At 49.1% G+C, this 19,494-nt stretch overlaps 1 protein-coding gene across 1 annotated transcript in view; it reads left to right on the forward strand.

Moving 5' to 3' along the window:
• cacna2d4a (calcium channel, voltage-dependent, alpha 2/delta subunit 4a) overlaps positions 1 to 17,046 on the forward strand; it is a 55,920-nt gene extending 38,874 nt beyond the window's left edge. Inside the window, exons 27-39 of the mRNA XM_067254999.1 lie at positions 8,274 to 8,335; positions 9,888 to 9,902; positions 10,588 to 10,632; positions 11,238 to 11,300; positions 13,746 to 13,816; positions 14,479 to 14,554; positions 14,818 to 14,870; positions 14,973 to 15,028; positions 15,389 to 15,409; positions 15,755 to 15,872; positions 16,460 to 16,575; positions 16,691 to 16,773; positions 16,927 to 17,046. Of these exons, the coding sequence (XP_067111100.1) occupies positions 8,274 to 8,335; positions 9,888 to 9,902; positions 10,588 to 10,632; positions 11,238 to 11,300; positions 13,746 to 13,816; positions 14,479 to 14,554; positions 14,818 to 14,870; positions 14,973 to 15,028; positions 15,389 to 15,409; positions 15,755 to 15,872; positions 16,460 to 16,575; positions 16,691 to 16,773; positions 16,927 to 17,046 (899 nt within the window). The remainder of the gene's footprint in view (positions 1 to 8,273; positions 8,336 to 9,887; positions 9,903 to 10,587; positions 10,633 to 11,237; positions 11,301 to 13,745; positions 13,817 to 14,478; positions 14,555 to 14,817; positions 14,871 to 14,972; positions 15,029 to 15,388; positions 15,410 to 15,754; positions 15,873 to 16,459; positions 16,576 to 16,690; positions 16,774 to 16,926) is intronic.
• The last annotated feature ends 2,448 nt before the right edge of the window (positions 17,047 to 19,494 follow it).

Below are 19,494 nucleotides of genomic sequence, written 5' to 3' on the forward strand. Positions count from 1 at the left end.
GTGTGTGTGTGTGTGTGTGTGTGTGTGTGTGTGTAGATCCACTAATCCTCTTCCTGCTGTGTTGTATCTAGGCTGGCAGGATGGCAGGATGGCAGAGTAGTGTGCGTGTGTTTGTGCGTGTGTGTGTGTGTGTTTGAAAAGGATGATTCACACACACCCCTGTGTGTTTGCACACAGTGCCGAATCACTGTACTGACATCCATATGTCAACTCCTACACACACACATGCACGCACATGCACGCACTGACACATCATCTGCACACGCTCCTTAACTCTCAACCAATAACAGCAATCAGTGATGACAGAACAAAAGTTATCATTCTCATTAACAAATATAACAACTGTGTTTCATCACAGGTTCTGCCCTTTTTCTGTTTGTGTGTGTGTGTCTGCATACCTGTGTATGTGTGTTTGTGTACTACATGCATGTGTGTGCGTGCGTGTGTGTGTGTGTGATGCCCAAGTCTACCCCAACCCCGGTATGGTTGTTTATCCATTACTCCCACATTAACACAATGATGAGCGACCCAGCACTGGGCACTGGCCTCTCCTGGCATACACACACACACTCTCACACTCACACACACACACAGACATCCACTCGTGCCAACACAACCTGGCAGTAATACCTTCACTGCCTCGAGAGCCACATCTCCTGGCATCCACACACTCACACAGATCCACACACACACATCCACACACTCACACAGATCCACTCACACACATCCACACTCATTCACTGACTCCAGGGCCATGAGGGCACAGTTTTAATACTCATTATGAGAGCTTCTTTACTGGAAACACACAGCATGACAGCTAGACTGGAGAGGCTACTGCTAGTACAAGTTACTGTGTGTGTGTGTGTGTGTGTGTGTGTGTGTGTGTGTGTGTGTGTGTGTGTGTGTGTGTGTGTGTGTGTGTGTGTGTGTGTGTGTGTGTGTGTGTGTGTGTGTGTGTGTGTGTGTGAAGGTGTGTGTGTGTGTGTGTCTAATTTACCACCTCATTCTGTCCAGTGACAGAAAAGATGTAGCACTCTTACTTTCTGTATTAACTCTGCCCTCTGAGGCTAAAGCACCTGCACACACACGCAGGCTCTCTCTCTCACACACACACACACAAACACAAACACACGCATACACACACTAACACACAGGTATGAGGCTATATAAATCAAGGACAGGTTCCTAGATGAGAGATGCTTCATCTGGGCTTACCCAGGTCATATATCCTACTGAGGTCACCAACCACAACCACATCATGACCACAACACAACACAACAGCATCATGACCACAACATGACCACATATGTGTTGTGGCCAGCCACAGCTGGCTGACACGCATACACACAAAAGGAACACGTTCAAGGTGGTAGTAGCGAGTGGTTCTCCTGCTGCCGATTAGCTCTCGCCCTCCCTCTCTTTCTTGAGCCGGATCTCCCCCCACTCCACCCCCTCCCCACCCCCACCAGTCCTGTCGGCTCTGCTTCTGGGGAGCGGGGCGCTGATGGGCGAACGAGTCCCAGCCAAGTGGAGAGCAGGAAACAGGTTCAAGTGGCCGTCCCCAACCTGGTGCCGCGAAGACCCCCAATCCCTGGGGATGCCACTGTGTGTGTGTGTGTGTGTGTCCACCTCTCCTTGTGCATCCATGATGTTTTCACCTCATCAGTTCATCCTGTCTCTTTCTCCTCTGTTTTTCTGCTCGTTAATCACTCGTGTGTATGTGTGGAGAGAGAGAGAGAGAGAGAGAGAGAGAGAGAGAGAGAGAGAGAGAGAGAGAGAGAGAGAGAGAGAGAGAGGGGAAAGAAACAGAGTGGGAGTGTGTCTAGCTGATTTATCCCTGCAGTTCTCAAGTGGTTGCGTGTTTCTATGAAGTTTTTTATAAAACAACTTTTCCCATCTAAATAACCGTCACACACCGTTCAAAAGCAATGCACTTTACTATGAATGGACATTTCCTTTGAATGAAGAGGTGAGGTATGTGGGGGGCTGTGTGGCCGCTGTGAGGTGATGTCATCCGTCCTCCTCTCCTTGGGTCACTGTAAAGGATTAAAAAGACACACACACACACATACACATACACACCGACACACATGCATGCACAGTGCCACTGATGAACTCTTTATCCTGTCAAAGCCCTAGTTGAGGGTCGCGTTGGTATTCCAGTGGACGGGACTGTATTTGTGTGGATTGATACTTCCTAGAGAGAAGGAACAGAGAGATGGAGGAGGAGGAGGAGGGGAAGAGAGGGGAGAAAAAGGGAGAGAAACGGAAGCCCGGGTGAAAGAGAAGGGAGGGATGAATGGAGGGATGGAGGGGTTGGGGGGGAGAGAGAAAGGGATGACACACAGAGTTGGTAGGTTTCTTTCATTGCAGTCAGTAATTGCTGTCTCTGTCTCACATACGCACAGACACGCGCACGTGCGCACACACACACGTACACACCACGAAACACACACACACATCTTTCTCGCCTCAGAGGTGTCGCCAGGAGCCGTCTGACATCACGTTACCTAAGCAACAAGCTGAGTGAGGGAAGGGCTGGGATTGGCTGGGTGGGTGACTCACAGATCTCTCTCCATCTCCCTCTTTCTCTCTTCCACTCTCTCCGTCTCCCTCTGTCTCTCTCCCTATCTCCCTCACACTCGTTCACGCTCTCTCTTTTTGCCTCTCTCTCCCTCTCCCTTTCTCTGCGTGATGGGAACAGTCTATCAGCTCCCTGTTATTCTGGTGCTTACCTCAGTCTGTGGTTATTAGACAGGAGAGAGCGAGGCAGAGAGAGAGAGACAATGAGAGATTGAGAAGAGAGAGAGAGGAAGGGAGGGAGGGAGCGTGGGGGTGTTAGAGAGAGTGAGAGTGATAGAGAGAGAGAGAGAGAGAGAGAGAGAGAGAGAGAGAGAGAGAGAGAGAGAGAGAAGGTGTGAGGACAGAGGGCAGCATATTGGCTCTGATGGTGGTAGACCAACACTGTCCTGCTTTTGGCTTTGAATACACACACACACACACACACACAGAAACACACACGTGCATGAATGAGGATGATTTCCTATGATCTCCCCTGTCCTACCATGCCCTCCCCTTCCCCTGTCTTCTCTCGTGGTCTACTGACCTCCCAGGATGTGACCTCACGAGAGCGCACGGCTATGGAGGTCAGGACTCAGGGACCAGTACATTCCAGACCGTGTTCTAAACTGTGCTCTAGCACGTGTTTCATCATCACTTCACAACAGGATGTCAGGACTAGGACAACACTGTCTACAATCTACGAGGTCATCAACTGTACAGTAACGGTTTTATCCAAGCCTGTTTTCACTCTACATGTGGAACGTTTGTAACAGAACAGAAGACAAACCTTAATTCAACCTTAATCCCCAAACACAGCAGCCAGGACTTCAGCGGGATAAATGATTTACTGAAAAGAGAGAGAGAGAGAGAGAGAGAGAGGGGGGGGGGGGGGGGGGGCAAAGAGGGAGGGGGAGGGAGAGAGAGAGAAAAAGAGAGCGCCAGAGACAGAGAAAGGCGAGCCCAGGAGGCTCCCTGCTTCCTTCTCTCTAAACGCTGCGTGACTCATTCAGTTTAGCATGGGCACGGTCCTCGCCCATCTTCCTCTCTTTCTTTCTTTCCTCTCTGACTCTCTTCTTATCCCCCCATCTCTGCTTCCTGGTGATTAGCCCAGAGGTCATGTGCATATTTCTGAAACATGAAAAGGTGTGTTATCTACTCCCTACTGTGACATCAATGGGGAGGGAGTGGGGCTGAGAGAACGGGAGGGGGATGTTGGGTGGGGGAGTGAGAGTAAAAGGGTGAGAGTGTGAATGAGAAAGTGAATGAGAGGATAGTGGTGGACGGAGTGAGTGAGAGAGGGGAGGAGAGAGCAGAGAGAGAGCAGGAGAGAGGCAGGGAAGGAGAGAGAGCGTGTGTAGCATGTACCGTACTTCATTATGTAAACTGCTCAGCAAGTCACATGACAGTGATGAGGAAAGGTAAGGCTACAGTTGGACACGCACACACACACCTTTCACACATTTCACTAATTAGAACCACTTCAGGCACTACCAGACATCCTCCATTATGTAATCTAGACACAGTGTGTGTGTGTGTGTGTGCGTGTGCGTGTGTGTGCGTGTGTGTGTGTGTATGTGGGTGTGTGTGTATGTGGGTGTGTGTGTGTGTGTGTGGAGGACCTGCAGAGTGTTTGGATGCTACAGAAATCCACAGATTAAGATTAGAATTGTCAAGAGATCTTGATGTACATAGAGATTACCAGCGGGGGTTTGCATGTGTGTGCATGAGTGCATCCATGTATATAAGTGTGTGTGTGTCGGACCAGCCTCAGAGCAGACTTGACATTTCTCTTCAGATTAAAAACAGTAATCAGTTACCACGGAAACCCAGGAGCCACTGATTGTTATCCAGAGGTATTATCTAGTCTGTCAACTTTAAACTCACATGGCCCCCTCTTTCTCTCTCCCTCTCTCTCTCCCTTTCTCTCCCTCTCCTCTCTCTCTTTAGGGTGGTGGAGGAGAGGAGGAGAGGGGTACAGAGTAGGCCTAGGGGGGGGTGGAGGAGAGGAGAACTGGATGATGTGTGACTAGGTCCCTCGACTAAATGGGGATGTAGATGTTTGAAGGTTGAATCCTGCAGCTGATAAGTGTACCTTCCAGAATGTGCTGTTGTTGCAGTGTTCCACCTAGCTCCCCTGTCCCTGGTGTATACTTCTGGGGTTTTACAGAAAATGTGTGTGTGTGTGTGTGTGACTGTGACTGTGTATGTGTGTGTGGGTTTTGCTTTTTGGTTCCTGAAAATCTGCTCTCAAGGTAGCCTGGCCACTGCAGACACAGCCAGTCAGACATTCAGACATTCAGCCAGTCAGCCAGCCAGCCAGTCAGCCTAGCTAGTGTATTGATGTGTTTTGAAAGCATGTACTGGATGGTTCAGCTGTGGTTATCTACCCCTGGTTCACACTGCTCAACCTTGGCAGCCTCATAGAATATCCACACCATTAGACTGAGGCCATTCACACTGTATCCGGTATCCATGTTCAATGTTCCTTGTTCTTTGATCAATGTTCCGCTATGGCCCATCTCTAAGCAGTGAATCTATTCTACTGTCCAGCCAATCGAATGCACATGAGCTCATCACTTCCTATTATGCATCCTGCCAGGCGGGTGACTCACCCTCTCTCTCTCTCCTCTCTCCCTCCCTCCCCCCTTCCCCCCCACACCCTGCCGTCCCCCCATCTCCTCCCTCTCTCCCCCCCCCCTCCCTGCCCCCCTCCTTTCATCCCTCCCCCCCCCCTCCCCTTCCATTTCCTCCCTGCCGCCTTCTCTCTCACCGCCTCCTCCTTCCCATCATGCTTAGAGTGAGGAAGGGGACAACACTGTGACCTCATTCTCAGTGTCCTTCCTTCCGTCCTGGTCGCCACGAGACTTTACCCTGCGTATATTTAGACTCCACCCCTGGGCACACACACACACCCACACATACACACCAACACACACAGGTATGTGGTTGGATTTTTAGCAGTAGATCTTGTTCCACTGTCTCCAGCTAGCTGTTAGAAACCTAACACCAATTCTACCCTACTTTGGAAAGGCCAAGCCTGTCAATCAAGCTTCATCCCCCCCAACTCCCACCCCCTGACACTTTCCACTCCCCCCTCCTCTCTCAAATCCCCTCCTCATGTCTTCCTACCTCCCATTCCTCTCCTTCTCCTCACCCATTCCTTCCTCTCCCTCACCTCCTCTCCATCTCCCTTCCCTTCTCTGCCTCCTCTCCTCACCCATTCCTTTCTCTCCCCTCTCCCCTCTGCCTCCCTATACCTCCCTCTCTCCTCTGCCTCCCTATACCTCCCTCTCCCCTCTGCCTCCCCCACTCCTATGAATACCTCTACATTTGCCTACGTCATCACAGTAATGTATGTGTGAGCAGCTGCTGGCTGTTGTACATTACTATGGCAAGGAGCGACACAAGATGCACTCTCGTACAAACACACCCACACTCCTACATCCACACACACACACACAGTGTTGTTGTTACTCGCAGACCCTCAGAAGGGCACTTTCGTGGTCCGGGCTCCGTCAGCAGGAAAGCTCAACACGACGCAGCGCTGAATATTTCATACAAAACAAACACACGCTCGGCATGACTGGCCTCGCTTCTACTGTGGTCTGCTGTCGTCTACTGGCTTCTGCTGTGGTCTGCCTTCGTCTACTGGCTTCTGCTGTGGTCTGCTGTCGTCTACTGGCTTCTGCTGTGGTCTATTGCCTTCTACTGTGCCTTCACTAAGGTCACACGCACAAAACACATGCACACGCACACTGCAGTGTGGTCTCTCTGCCAGAGGGGTCAGGGATGGAGCGTGACATTGGAGGTGCACAGGCCAGACACACACTCCCTCTTCATTCATGTTCTCCTCTGTGTGTGTGTGTGTGAGGGGGGTGGGGTTGTGTATGAGGGGTGTGGGGTTGTGTGTGTGTGAGGGGGGTGGGGTTGTGTGTGTGTGTGTGTGTGTGTGAGGGGGTGGGGTTGTGTGTGTGTGTGTGAGGGGGGTGGGGTTGTGTGTGTGTGTGTGTGTGAGGGAGGTGGGGTTGTGTGTAGGTGGAGAGGTGTAGCATGTGGACCAGGGAGAGCAGTCATTCACACTCACTTATCACTCCCTCTGTCCTGGAAGTGGTGTGAGAGAGAGGGAGGGAGGGAGAGATGGAGAAGGAGAAAGAGAGGGATGGAGAGAGAGAGAGGTAGGGAGGGGTGGAGAGATGGGGAGAGAGGGAGAGGGGTAAGGAGGGATGGAGAGAGGGAGAGAGGGAGAGAGGGAGAGGGGTAAGGAAACTCATTCCTCCTCTTTCAGTTTTGAGTAAGTGATCTCTCTAAGCATGTCCGCGTGATTAGAAAAACGCAATTAAAACTTCGGTCTGGACAGACCAGGGTAATCGCCAATCAGGATTAGACCCCTGCAGGCGATGGAGAACATCATAGCATGGATTAATGAACCCAGATCATTTAGCTGTCCTCATTTACTTCTTACTTTCTCTATCAGAACCTTCTAGAATGGCACCAACAGATTCAATGTGTTTGTACCAGCCTGTGTGTGAGAGAAGAGGAGGCCTTCTGGGATGACCTCATGACAAACCACCACAGGAGCAGGGAAGAAATATATTGTAGATCTGTAGGAAATCCTGAGTGTGTATGTGTGTGTGTGTGTGTATTATACAGCATCTGTTTCCCGTCTTTCCTTGTTTTTGTTTTGTAAATCTCTCTCTCTCTTGCTTTCTGTCTTTCCCTCCCAATGAATGAAGTCTGCTTCATTTCATTAGTTAGTGAATTGACAAATTGTGTCCTTGTCTGTTTGACTGATAATATCATTATTATAACCTAGACTAGGACTCAGTCAAACACACCCACGTCTGATCAGTCTGAGAATTGGACTAGGCATTATATGTGTTTGCACACACAGATACACAGACTTGCAAAAACCTGCATGCACGCACACACACACCCACACATACATGCAACAAACACACACAGACACACACTCATGCACCCCCCAAAAAAATGCACGCACACACACAGACATGCCAGTCTGTTGATCAGTCATGTGAGCAGACGATTGTAATGCGGTGCTCCGCTGGTCGTGTCTGGCTGAGTGGAACTCTCCCAGCCAGTGACACGACTGCGTGGGAGCAATCTGTGGCAAAGGCTTTCCCTGAGTGGCGTTGAAATGCATGCTGGGAGCACAGAGGCTTTGATACTGATGTGGTATGTCGTGTCAGCCCTGCTAAGGGGGAGGGGAGGAGGGGGAGAGGAGGAGGAGGGGGGAGGAAGAGGGGAGAGAGGGAGGGGGGGGGGAGGAGGAGGAAGGGAAGTGGAAACGGAGAGAAGAGGATGGGTGAGGAGGAGAGGTGAGGGGTAAAGAGAGGGGAAAGGAGGATGGGGCAACATTCATGACTTATAATACTGTACGTACATACATACTGATGTGTGTGTGTGTTTGTGTGTGACTGTCTGTCTTCATTCCTTCGGTTTAAACTCCTACTGATAACTTTATGACTCATGTGTATTGAGATCCCAAAGGCAAATCCTTGATTTTCCCTTCCTCCTCTACTCCTCTCCAAACTCATCCCCTCCTCCTCCTCCTTCCTCCTTCTCTCCACTTCTCCTGTTCTCTACTGACCATATTTTTGATCTCGTTCCTTCTCTCTCCACCCCCCCTCTCTCTCTCCCTGTGTCTACCCCTCTCTCTCTCTCTCACCCTCTCTCTCTCTCTCTCTGTACAGCTATTGGAGTACAGATGACTCTGGACATGTTTGAAACCAGGTTCTGGGCCACCACCTCCCAGGTGAGTCACACAGTTCCAGCCAATCACAGCGCTCCCCTCTCAGCATCCCAGATTACCAATCCAGGAAGTATGGAGTGATTACAACACTTGTTAACTGATGTCTCAAGGGTTGTCCTGTCCGCACGTGTGTGTGTGTGTGTGTGTGTGTGTGTGTGTGTGTGTGTGTGTGTGTGTGTGTGTGTGTGTGTGTGTGTGTGTGTGTGTGTGTGTGTGTGTGTGTGTGTGTGTGTGTGTGTGTGTGTGTGTGTGTGTGTGTATGTGTGTGTGTGTGTGCGTGCATGCCTGTGTGTGTGTGTGTGTATGTTTGTGAAAAAGGAAAGGGTTATTTCTGGTCTGCCCCAAAGGCACATTAGACCTGGCTGACTAATGCCTCTGTTCCAGTGTAGGTAAACACACACACACACACACAGACAAACACACACGTGGATGCGCACGCACACACACCAACTATGACAGCTTATATAAGACATGTTCAGCCTTCTGCCATGCCTGATCCAGCATCATTATTTCATAGCTGCTAAAGTAACTGGTTCTGTCACAACTCTCTCCTCCTTTCCTCCTCTCCTCCTCCTCTCCCTTCCTTCCTCCCTGTCTCCTCCTCCTCTCCCATGTCCTCGCCTCTTATCCTCCTCTTATCCTCCTCTCCTCCTCTCATCTCTTCCCACGTCTTACTCTTCTCACTTCTCTCATCTCCTCTCCTTCCGACTCTCCTTCCGACTCTCCTCCTCCTCCTCTCTTCCCCCTGTTCCTCCTAGCAACACGGTAAAACGGGCTTTGTGGCTTGAGGCTGTCTCTGTCCTCAGCGCAGAGGGTGGAGGAGGTGGCAGATGTGCTGCCCAGCACGCAATCACACACAGTAGGGCGGATCCATCCGTCACATGGCTTCATAATCAATAAAGTCATCAACTCTGGAGACAGAGGGAGTTTTCTGGACAAAGAGAAACTATCTGCGAATGAAAGACGATGAAATATAAGATGCTGCTGTCTCCTCCTGCTCACTTTGCATGGTGTGTGTGTGTGTGTGTGTGTGTGTGTGTGTGTGCGCTTCTCGGCTGCTTTATCCAATTCAGGCTTTAGTGATGTCACATGTCATTCTGAGCTTCATACGCACATGCTCAGACAGCCTGGACCACACACGTACACACACTGTGCCCATGTGTGTGTGTTACGCCCCTCATGAGGAAACACGTCACAGGATGACAATAGAGTGATTGCAACTCCACTGGACTGACTACCAACTGAACTGTTAAATAACTCTCTTCCTTCTCTTCTCTCTCTTTCTCTCTGTCTCTCTCTCTCTCCCTCCCTCTCTCCATCTCTTTCTCTTCCTCCCTCTCTCTCTCCTGCCTTCTCTCTCTCCTTCTCTCTCTCGCTCGCTTTCTCTCTCTGTCTCTCTCTCTCCCTCTCCTGCCTTCTCTTTCTCTTGTGCGCGCTCTCCCCCCCCCCCCTCTCTCTCTCTCTCTCTCTCTCTCTCTGTCTCTCTCCCTCTCTCTCCCCCCGTCTGTTTCCCATCCCTCCATCCCTCTGCTCCTGCGGATGTCCTGCCTCTCAGCCTAATGACACAGATGTAAGTAGACAGCTTCTCTTTTCTTTCAACCCTCCTTTTTTCTTGTCCTTTTTTAGGACCAAATTTCACATCCTCCCCAACACTTACCATGAGCTGTGAACCACACGCGCACACAACTCCACACACACACACCTCCACACACACACCTCGACACACACACCTCCACACACACACCTCGACACACACACACACACCTCGACACACACGCACACACCTCGACACACACACACACCTCCACACACCTCGACACACACGCACACACACCTCGACACACACGCACCTCGACACACACACACCTCCACACACGCACACACACCTCGACACACACCCACACACACCTCGACACACACCTCGACACGCACGCACCTGGACACACAGACACACATCATTAAACGTATACACACACAGACAAGCACAGACACACATCCCTACACACAGACTGTATAGACAGTGTGCCATTTGTTGACAGCCTCAACACACACACATGTGCATGCACACACACATGCGCACACACACACACACACAAGCATGCACACACACCCACAACAGACACACCTCGTCACACCAAACACTGTTCACACCTGAACCCTGAAACTAGCCTTAACCCTGATATGACCCTTGACCTTCACAAATAACTGCCTCTGTCTCTCCCACGCCTTCCCCCCTCTCTCTCTCTCTGTTCCAGTGTACTAACGTTGAGGGTGTGTGTCCGCTGAGCTGTAACAGCGTGGTAAGTGCATTTCTCATGTCGGTCGCTTCACATCCCCTGTGTGTACGTGCGTGTGTGTGTGTATGGTTCCTCTGGCTTCTCTTCTAGACAGACGACTTGGCTGGCTCACCCCACCCGGCTGTACACCTAGTAAGCCTAGACCCTAGAGAGAGGGGGAGAGAAGGAGAGCGAGTAAAAAGAGAAAGGGAAGAGAGAAATATAGGAGAGGGAGAGAGAGAGAGAGAGAGAGAGAGAGAGAGAGAGAGAGAGAGAGAGAGAGAGAGAGAGAGAGAGAGAGAGAGAGAGAATGAATGACGGTTTAGTGATTGTCATTACATTTCTTGTTTTACCTCTTATGTGACAGAACCATTGCTTTGAGTGGCGGGGCGTTCGTCATGGCGACATGCAGACTCATTATGGGCTGCTTTATAGCTGAATATAAAAGTGCTTGAGTCTGATTAAACCAGCTCATTAGTTTAGTTATGAGAGCCAGAGGTAAAGATGTCTGCTGCACTGTGTGTGTGTGTCTGTGTATGTATATGTGTCTGTCTGCGTGCGTGTGTGTGTGTGTGTATCTGACGTTGTCCTCATCTCACACCTCTCTCTCCATCTCTCTTTCTCCTCAGGACATAGCTTGCTACCTCATCGATAACAACGGGTTCATCATCATCTCTAAAGAGCAACGGGAGGTGAGTGGAAGAGGCGCAGGAGAGGGGGAGACAGAAGGAGAGGGGGAGAGAGGGAGGGGAAGACAGGGAGGAGAGGGTTGCAGAGGGGGAGATGGAAGCAGTGAGGACTGGAAGGAGCAGGAGGGAGAGAAGAGGAGAGGAAGAGGTTGATAAAGAGAAGAGCAAGGAGGGAGGGTATGTGTGTATGTTCTCGGGTGCATGTGTGTGTGTGGGAACATGTGTGTGTGTGTGTTTGTGTGTGTGTGCATATGTGTGTGTATGTCGCTCAACCAGTGGCCATAAGATGCCCCCATGGACAACAGCTGGTGTATTGTGGGATTTAGAGGAATTAAGAAAGTTTAATCTCCACACCAGAAGGGGAAGGGGAGGTACGAGAAGTAGTGGGGGGCGGGTGCAGGGGGTGGAGGGATGCAGATCCATCTACAACACCAGCTCATTACAGTTTCAGTCACTGGGGAGCACTGGGATGCGGGACATGTTAGGCCCCCACAAACACACACACACACACCACATACACACACACACTGTGAGACATAGCAAATATTTACATGCACACAAACACACATACCAGGACCCATTAGAATGCGCTCAAGGTGAATAGTGTGCCGTTCTGCGGTTGTCACTGTGCTCTGAGGGAAACACTGCCCTCTGGTGATCTGGAACTGTGTCTCTGTTTCTGCCTCGCTCCCCCTCCTTTTATCTCTCCATCTCCCCCTCTTCATCTCTATTTTTTCCTCCCATCTATTCCCTCCTCTCTCTCCCCTCATCCCCTCTCTTTGTCCCTCTCTCTTTCCTTATCCCTCTCTCTCTCTCTCTCTCTCTCTCTCTCTGGTATATACCCTCTCTATAGGGGCCACAGCTGTACCGGGTTTACAATTGGAGAGGGGGGGGGGGGGGGGTGAGGAGGAGAGGGGTGAGGGAGGGAGTGTTCTTGTCGTGCTCCAGAATGATGACGTGGATCAAACATGTGTCACAGCTCCGACAAGTTGACAGGATCAGGACCTCTCTCCCCCCGTCTCCCTGTCTCTCTCTCTCGTTCCTTCTGTTCTCCCTCTGTCTCTGTCTTCCTATTCTCTCTCTCCCTCTCCCTCTCTCTCCCTATCCTCTCTCACTCTTCTCTCTTTCTCCGTCTATCTCTCTCTTCCTATTCTCTCTCTCTCACCCTCTCTCTCCCTATCCTCTGTCCCTCTGTCTCTCTCTCTCTCTCTCTCTCTCTCTGAACATTGTCGTGCTGTGAGTAGGATAATCCTCTTGCTCCCTCACACACCCATACACACACACATATATACCCCCATAAACACACACAAGCATACACTTCTCCAACCCCTCTGAATCTGAACTCTTGGTTCATCGCTCATCTCCACATACCCTCTTGTGGTCGGAGCGGGCACTACATCTGAGTCACAACATCCGCTCTGTGTGGTTTGGGAGGGAAACAGTAATGATCTCACTGAGTGAGTGAGTGTGTGTGTGTGTGTGTGTCGAGGCGTGTGTCTATAAATGAAAACAATGTCTCTCCCGTGGGTTTAGTCACCCGTTGTGTCTAATCCCGTCTGATTCTCTGGAGCGAGGAGCTGTAATTAGAGGGGGACCTGTGTCATAGAACAAAGCACAGTGGATATTTCACATCCTGGTGTTGTTGCTGTAGCTGAGCTGTTCCTCTCCCAGTGTAACTAGGACAAGGTGCCCCCCCCCCCCCCCAAACACAGACACACTCATGTATGAGGAAGGGAGGGAGGGAGAGAGGGGGGAGGGAGAGGAGATAGAGAGGGAGAGGAGGGAGGAAGGGAGGGAGAGAGAGGAGATAGAGAGGGATAGGAGGGAGGTAAGGGAGGGAGGGGAGAAGGGAAGGGAAGAAGAGAAAGGGGAAGGTGGGAGGACGAGGAGAGGAGAGGAGGCCTGGGGGAGAAAGAGAGCAGATCTTTATCAGACATTACACACATACACATACATACATGCATACACACACACATACACACACACCCACAGAGACACACACACACCAGACCAACCCCATGACACAGCCTGAACCCTGAACCACTATTAACGCTGTACTAAACACTGCTAAACAGGTCGGCTGGGAGGAATAAATAATGCACTCTGTACAGCAAAGGGGGGAGGGAGGGAGGAGATTGGAAAGTGGGAGAGAGAGAGAGAGAGAGAGAGAGAGAGAGAGAGAGAGAGAGAGAGAGAGAGAGAGAGAGAGAGAGAGAGAGAAGGGTCGAGTGTAGAGAGGGGGGGACGAGAGGGCGGAGAGAGGGAGAGAAAGAAGAGGCTGCTCTACTCATGAAAAGGAACAGAGACGTTTACGTGGGTAAGAAAACAATCACGGATGGAGGGAAAGGACGGAGGGTTAGATGTGAAAAGTGTCTACGAAAAGAATAAAAAAGGTCAAATGTAAATGGCCGGATGAACCTGACTGACGTGCCTCCTCTCCCCCTCCAGACCGGCAGGTTCTTTGGGGAGGTGGACGGCTCGGTGATGGCACAGCTCATCCGTATGGGCATGTTCAAGAGGTACGAGCCAACCACAGTCAACACACCTCCAATACATGCCAGCGTCTCATCAGTAACCAGTATTGCGTCATCCTCAATATCTATTATTGACCACTATAGCCTTCAATACATAATCATAGCAATGCAATGTATAACAGCGTCAGCACAATCCATAAAAGTCAACGTGAGAGTCAACATTCCCATGTAGGTCCATGCATGTATCTTACATGTCTGTATTAGCTGCTAATTGGGATGTATTGAAATGAAGCCATGTTTAGCTGAGTACAGTAGTGTTAGATTCTTCCAGACAGTGCTGCTCCCTTCACATGGTGTTCCAGTCAGGCCCTGTGGGCGCTCACGTAGTGGGGTCACGTGTCAGCGCTCACAAGTCTTTCATTCCGGGTGGTTCTCTTGAGACAGGGGTTCTGGGTTGTCTTTCTCTGGGTTCTAGCTCCATGGGGTTCTCCGTTCTATCGTTCTAGGGGGTCTCATTTCCATCGTATCTCTCTTCCTCATCTTTTACGTTGGAATTCTCTTGAGTGATTCGTTATTTTTAAAACGGGGGGGGGGCAAAGTATTATGCTTGATTTAACGCAGGATATTACGTAATGTCATGTTTTGTATGCATGTGTTTGACTTTCTTTTGTGTGTGTGGGTGTGTTTGCGTGTGTGTGTGTCCTCAGGGTATCTCTGTTTGACTACCAAGCCATGTGTAAGATGGGTTCGCATTCTGCAAGCAGTGCTCGACCCCTTCTGAGTGTAAGCATGCATATTTCACAACTGTGTGCACACACCCAAGCTTGTGTGTGTGTGTGTGTGTATATGAATTGTACTTGTGTATATAGATTTGTTTATTCTTGTAAATGGTATGTTTGTAAGCATGTGTAATATATACTCTCACTTTCACTCTCCCTCTCTCTTTCCCACCTCTCTCTCCTTCTTTCTCTCCCCCCACCTCTCTCTCCTTATTTCTCTCCCCCCATCTCTCTCTTCCTCTGTCTTTTCTTCTCTACTCCCTGCAGCCCTTCTATGGCCTGGTAGCAGCACTGAAGTGGTTCCTGTCTAACTTCCTGCTGTAAGTACAGTACTTTCAGTTTGAGGTCTGTTACCTTCCTGTAGCCACTCACTCACCATGGTCTCATCTGATTGGACGGTTCTATTTATAATGTTTTTGTAGATTTCTGCTGGAGTTCAACATCTGTGGACTGTGGCACTCTGAGCACTTTGCAGATGGTATGTTCCTGTGTGTGATAATGTGTGTACCTGTGTGTGAGTGTGTGTGTGTAGACCGGTCTGCCTCTCTACCTGTCTGACTGTCTCGCCATCCTCATATCACAGCCTGTCTGTCTGTCATCTGTCTGTCTGGCATCTGTCTGTCTGGCATCTGTCTGTCTGGCATCTGTCTGTCTGGCTATCATGTCTTAACATTCATCCATGAATGCTTCTCCATCTCTCTATCCCTCCATTCTCTCAAACTCTCTCAATACATCCTCTATCGCTTTCCATCTTTCTTCTTCCCTTCCACCATGCAACTACCTTCATCACAACACCACCTGTCAATCATTCCTACCATCCTAACTCCACCCCCATCAGCCAAGGCGTCCTTCCAAGTGTGTAAGTACTCCCCAGAGTTACTGGTCCATATGGAGGCCACACTAGATGTCTATCCGTACAGTCGTATAGTAGTGTGTGTTTTTAATTTACCCTTTATTTATCCATGAAGACAAATCTATTAGGAACCAGTTTCAATGAGTCAAAAACAAAATGAAACAAACATTGTAGTAAAACACAGTAGTACTAACTGTAGTATCTAGTTATACCTTAGCTCTCATCTCTAGGAACCAAATTGGTTGAAAAGTGTCCTTCCTGGTTCTGTAATTGGCTGTGAGTGTCCTAGCCTGTCATTTGATTGGCTGGTGAGTGTCCTGCCCATCTTCTGATTGGTTTGTGTGTCCCCAGCGGCCCATAAGAAGAAGGGAGACATCTTGCAGCCATGTGATACAGAGTACCCCAGCTTTGTCTACGAGCCCTCCATCAAGGAGACCAACAGCCTTATCAAGTGTGGGCGCTGCCAGAAGTACGAAACAGACACACACACACCACACACACACGTGCACACATGCATGCATGTATGCCCACATGTTCACAGGTACTTACACAGACTCTCACATACACACACATTTTGAACATGAACACACACTATTAACAGACTTCAGGGACTGGAGAAGCTATGGCCAGTCCACAGGCTAGCCTGGCCTGACTCCATCTCCTCCACATCTCTCCCGCTGTTTACCCTTCTTCTCTGCTGGCTGCTCCATGCATGGTGCTCTGGCACCGCCGTGTGGCCACCTGGAGTATCACACTCATTTAGTCATTTACGAGACACTTTTATCTAAGGTGATGTACAAAAGGTGCACGTAGAAGATCAAGGAGAAGTTCTAACAGTATTTAAGAGAGTCAAGGAGGGGTCTGTATTGACCTCACACAGTGCAACACATATCCCACTAACTGTGGTATCGCATCTTTGTTCTCATGTTCTCATCTGTGTTTAATCACTTCTTGTTGTGTTTGTTTTCTACGTTTATTTTTAACACGTGTGTGTGCGTGTGTGGCTGTGTGTGTGTGTGTGGCTGTGTGTGCGTGTCTGTCTGCATGTGTGTGCAGGATGTTTGTGACACAGCAGGTTCCAGACAGTAACCTACTGATGCTGGTGGTCCAAGCAGACTGTGACTGCTCCCGCCAGTACGGACCGATTACTATGGAGCCCAAGGAGGTCAAATATATCCTTAACCAATCAGAGCTTCCTGTCGTTGACTTTCATGAACGTACTCAAGGCTACAGTATACTACATATATTTTTCATTGTGTGTGTATGTGACCCTTGACCCCTGTGCACATAATGCCTCGGTGAAGTGTGACAGGATGAGGTCACAGAAGGTCCGCAGGAGACCCGAGTCTTGCCACGCCTTCCACCCGCAGGTCCGTACCCCATTGGTCCATAAGTTGACTGATACAACTCTTAGCCAATGAGCAAATGGATTCATGACAAAGAGAACATGGGAGTTTAAAAGGATGGTTATGTTCCTTTCTTGTTTGATGGTTATGTTTTGTTATTTTTGCTGTCATTTACAGGAAAATGCAAAGGACTGTGGCGGAGCTTCAGAGATCTCCCTGTCGCTCTCTCTCTTCCTCGCTTGTCTCTCCACCTCAGCCCTCTCCCTCTGCCTCTCCTCTGATTGGCTGCCACGGTGACAAGCTTTACAAACCCCACCCTTGGCCACAAGGCCTCGAGCAAGGGGCCTTCCTGTTACCCTGGGCGACACAGGAATCCTTAAAGGCTGACCTGGACTTTGCTGCCTCCTACCTGCTTCTAACATGGACTGTACTCAATTTGATATGATATAAAGACATGATATATTTCATATGCTATGATATATAACATATATACAGCGACATATTGTATATCATATGATGCTGTATATGATGTGAAATTATATGGTGATTCTCATCGCCATGGCCACGCATGTGGGTTTCTAGGACACGAACGATGACGGGCTGCCATCCTTGTTGTGTGTTTGGTTTGTTTTTTTTACCTTTTTGAAAACCATTTGAATCAAACGCACTCCAAAACGTTGACCTTAAAAGGGCTGTTCTCCCCCTCAGTGTCTTATCGAGAGGTCATGCTTACTGTGCTAAAGATCAGGCAATCTTTTTGATGGACACGTCTACCAGAGCTCTCCCAAGAACTGGAGACCAACAGATCTTAGGACCAATGATGTAGCCTGTAAAGTGAATGAATCCAGAGGTAGTTCAGATATGGGTGTACTCTGTGCTGTATATTTCTGTATATCCCTAACTACGGTACTGCTAAGGACAACATGTCTTGTTTCCTATATCCCAACATTTGATGAATAACCACTGGATTTGTGTGCATGTGTATGACTATGTTGAATTATCTTGTAACTGTTTTTGTAACTGTTTGAAAGTCTCAAGATTCAGCTCGGCACTTTCTACTGGTGTGGTTGCTGCACTGCAGCCGGAAACAGGCCTCATGAGTGGAGAGAGATAAAAGAGGATAGAAGGAGGGGAGGGAGGGAGGGAGGGAGGGAGGGAGGGAGGGAGGGGAGGGAGGGAGGGAGGGAGGGAGGGAGGGAGGGAGGGAGGGAGGGAGGGAGGGAGGGAGGGAGGGAGGGAGGGAGGGAGGGAGGGAGGGAGGGAGGGAGGGAGGGAGGGAGGGAGGGACTGAAAGAAAGAAAGACTGTCCTCCACTCATGACTGAGATAATGGGCCTGACTAAAAAAAAACAGTTCATTCTAAACAAATATCTGTCTGGCTGTATGGCAGTTGTTCCTCATGAGAGTCTAGTCTGGTGGATTCTAGTTTGGCCCCACAGCTTTCTCCACCTGCATGCTGCCCCCTGGAGCTTTTCAACTAACCAGCAGCTGAAGCTGAACATGACTGGTAGATTAACTGTATCAGCTGAAACTGAACATGGCTGTTAAGCTTGCATATGATGTAGTATCTGCAATTCTTTTCACGTTTTATTATCTGTGCTTGATTGAGCTTTTCTTGCCTGGGTTGGAGATGCATGTGTGATTCTCTGGTAGTCTGGTAAGGGGGTTGGAAGTGTGTGTCTGTTCTTGTGTGTGGGAGTGTAAGTGAGAGAAAATATATTTATATATTGTTGTAATATAACTTGAAAACGATCGGCAAACAGATTTATCCAGTCTATAGTGTCCAGTAGAATGTAATATTAATTTGATATACAGGAAAATGACAATGAACAGTCAAGTCTATTTCACATATTAAACATGTAATCACATTCAAATATCCTGTTATTTGTAAATAAACTGGAATGATCGACAATTAAATAAATGAATGACTTCAGTGTGTGTGATTAAATTGACTAAGCCGAAACCCGGGTGTAATGTAATCCTTCTTCCACTTAGATGGCGCCCCAACCATTAGAATCCTTGAAGAGTTAGAGTCGGATCTCTCTGCAACAGGTAGCTTCGCGTTATATTCAAATAGCCATTTATTCAGCATTGTATGTGTCTGTGTGCAAGTGAGAGAAAGTTGTGTGTGTGTGTGTACATATAGATGTGTTTTTCTGGCCATGTACAGGCCGTTTTGGCTGAAAGTCACTTGCCAAATTGGACTCCCAGACCGCTTTCGTGCGTGCGTTACAGCCCCATATAATCCCCCTGGATCGCCCCAACAATGAGTGCACGGTGGGGTCCGTCTGGTCAGAAAGGATGAGTCTGGCGTGAACCGGTGTAACACCGAAAACAGGATTTAATCTAGTCGGTGAAGATTTTTGGGAGTCAAAGTATTTTATATATTAGTAGGCTACTTCAAATTGATATAAGACAATTGGAAATTTTTGAACAGATCATTCTTTCTCCTCCACTTTTAAAAGGCTTCCTATTTACCTGTCTGATTAACCCACCTGTTTGCAGTATGAACTTAAATTACCTGCTGCACAAGCGGTTACATCGACCCATCGTCAGAAAGTAACATGAAACATTTATTTCATTCAGAAGGTAGGCCATTTCTCTAACGTCGGGAACATTTAGAAAACCTGGGTGATCTGTTTTATGGTTGTCAAATGAAAGTAGCTGTTTTGGAGAGGCATGCCATTACGCATTTACCTTCTGTCACTGTCTGAAGTTAGCCTACTTTGTGGCTCCGCCTCGACCT

This window comes from Osmerus mordax, chromosome 17 (genome assembly GCF_038355195.1).
Source record: "Osmerus mordax isolate fOsmMor3 chromosome 17, fOsmMor3.pri, whole genome shotgun sequence".
In the NCBI taxonomy this organism is placed as follows: Eukaryota; Metazoa; Chordata; class Actinopteri; order Osmeriformes; family Osmeridae; genus Osmerus; species Osmerus mordax.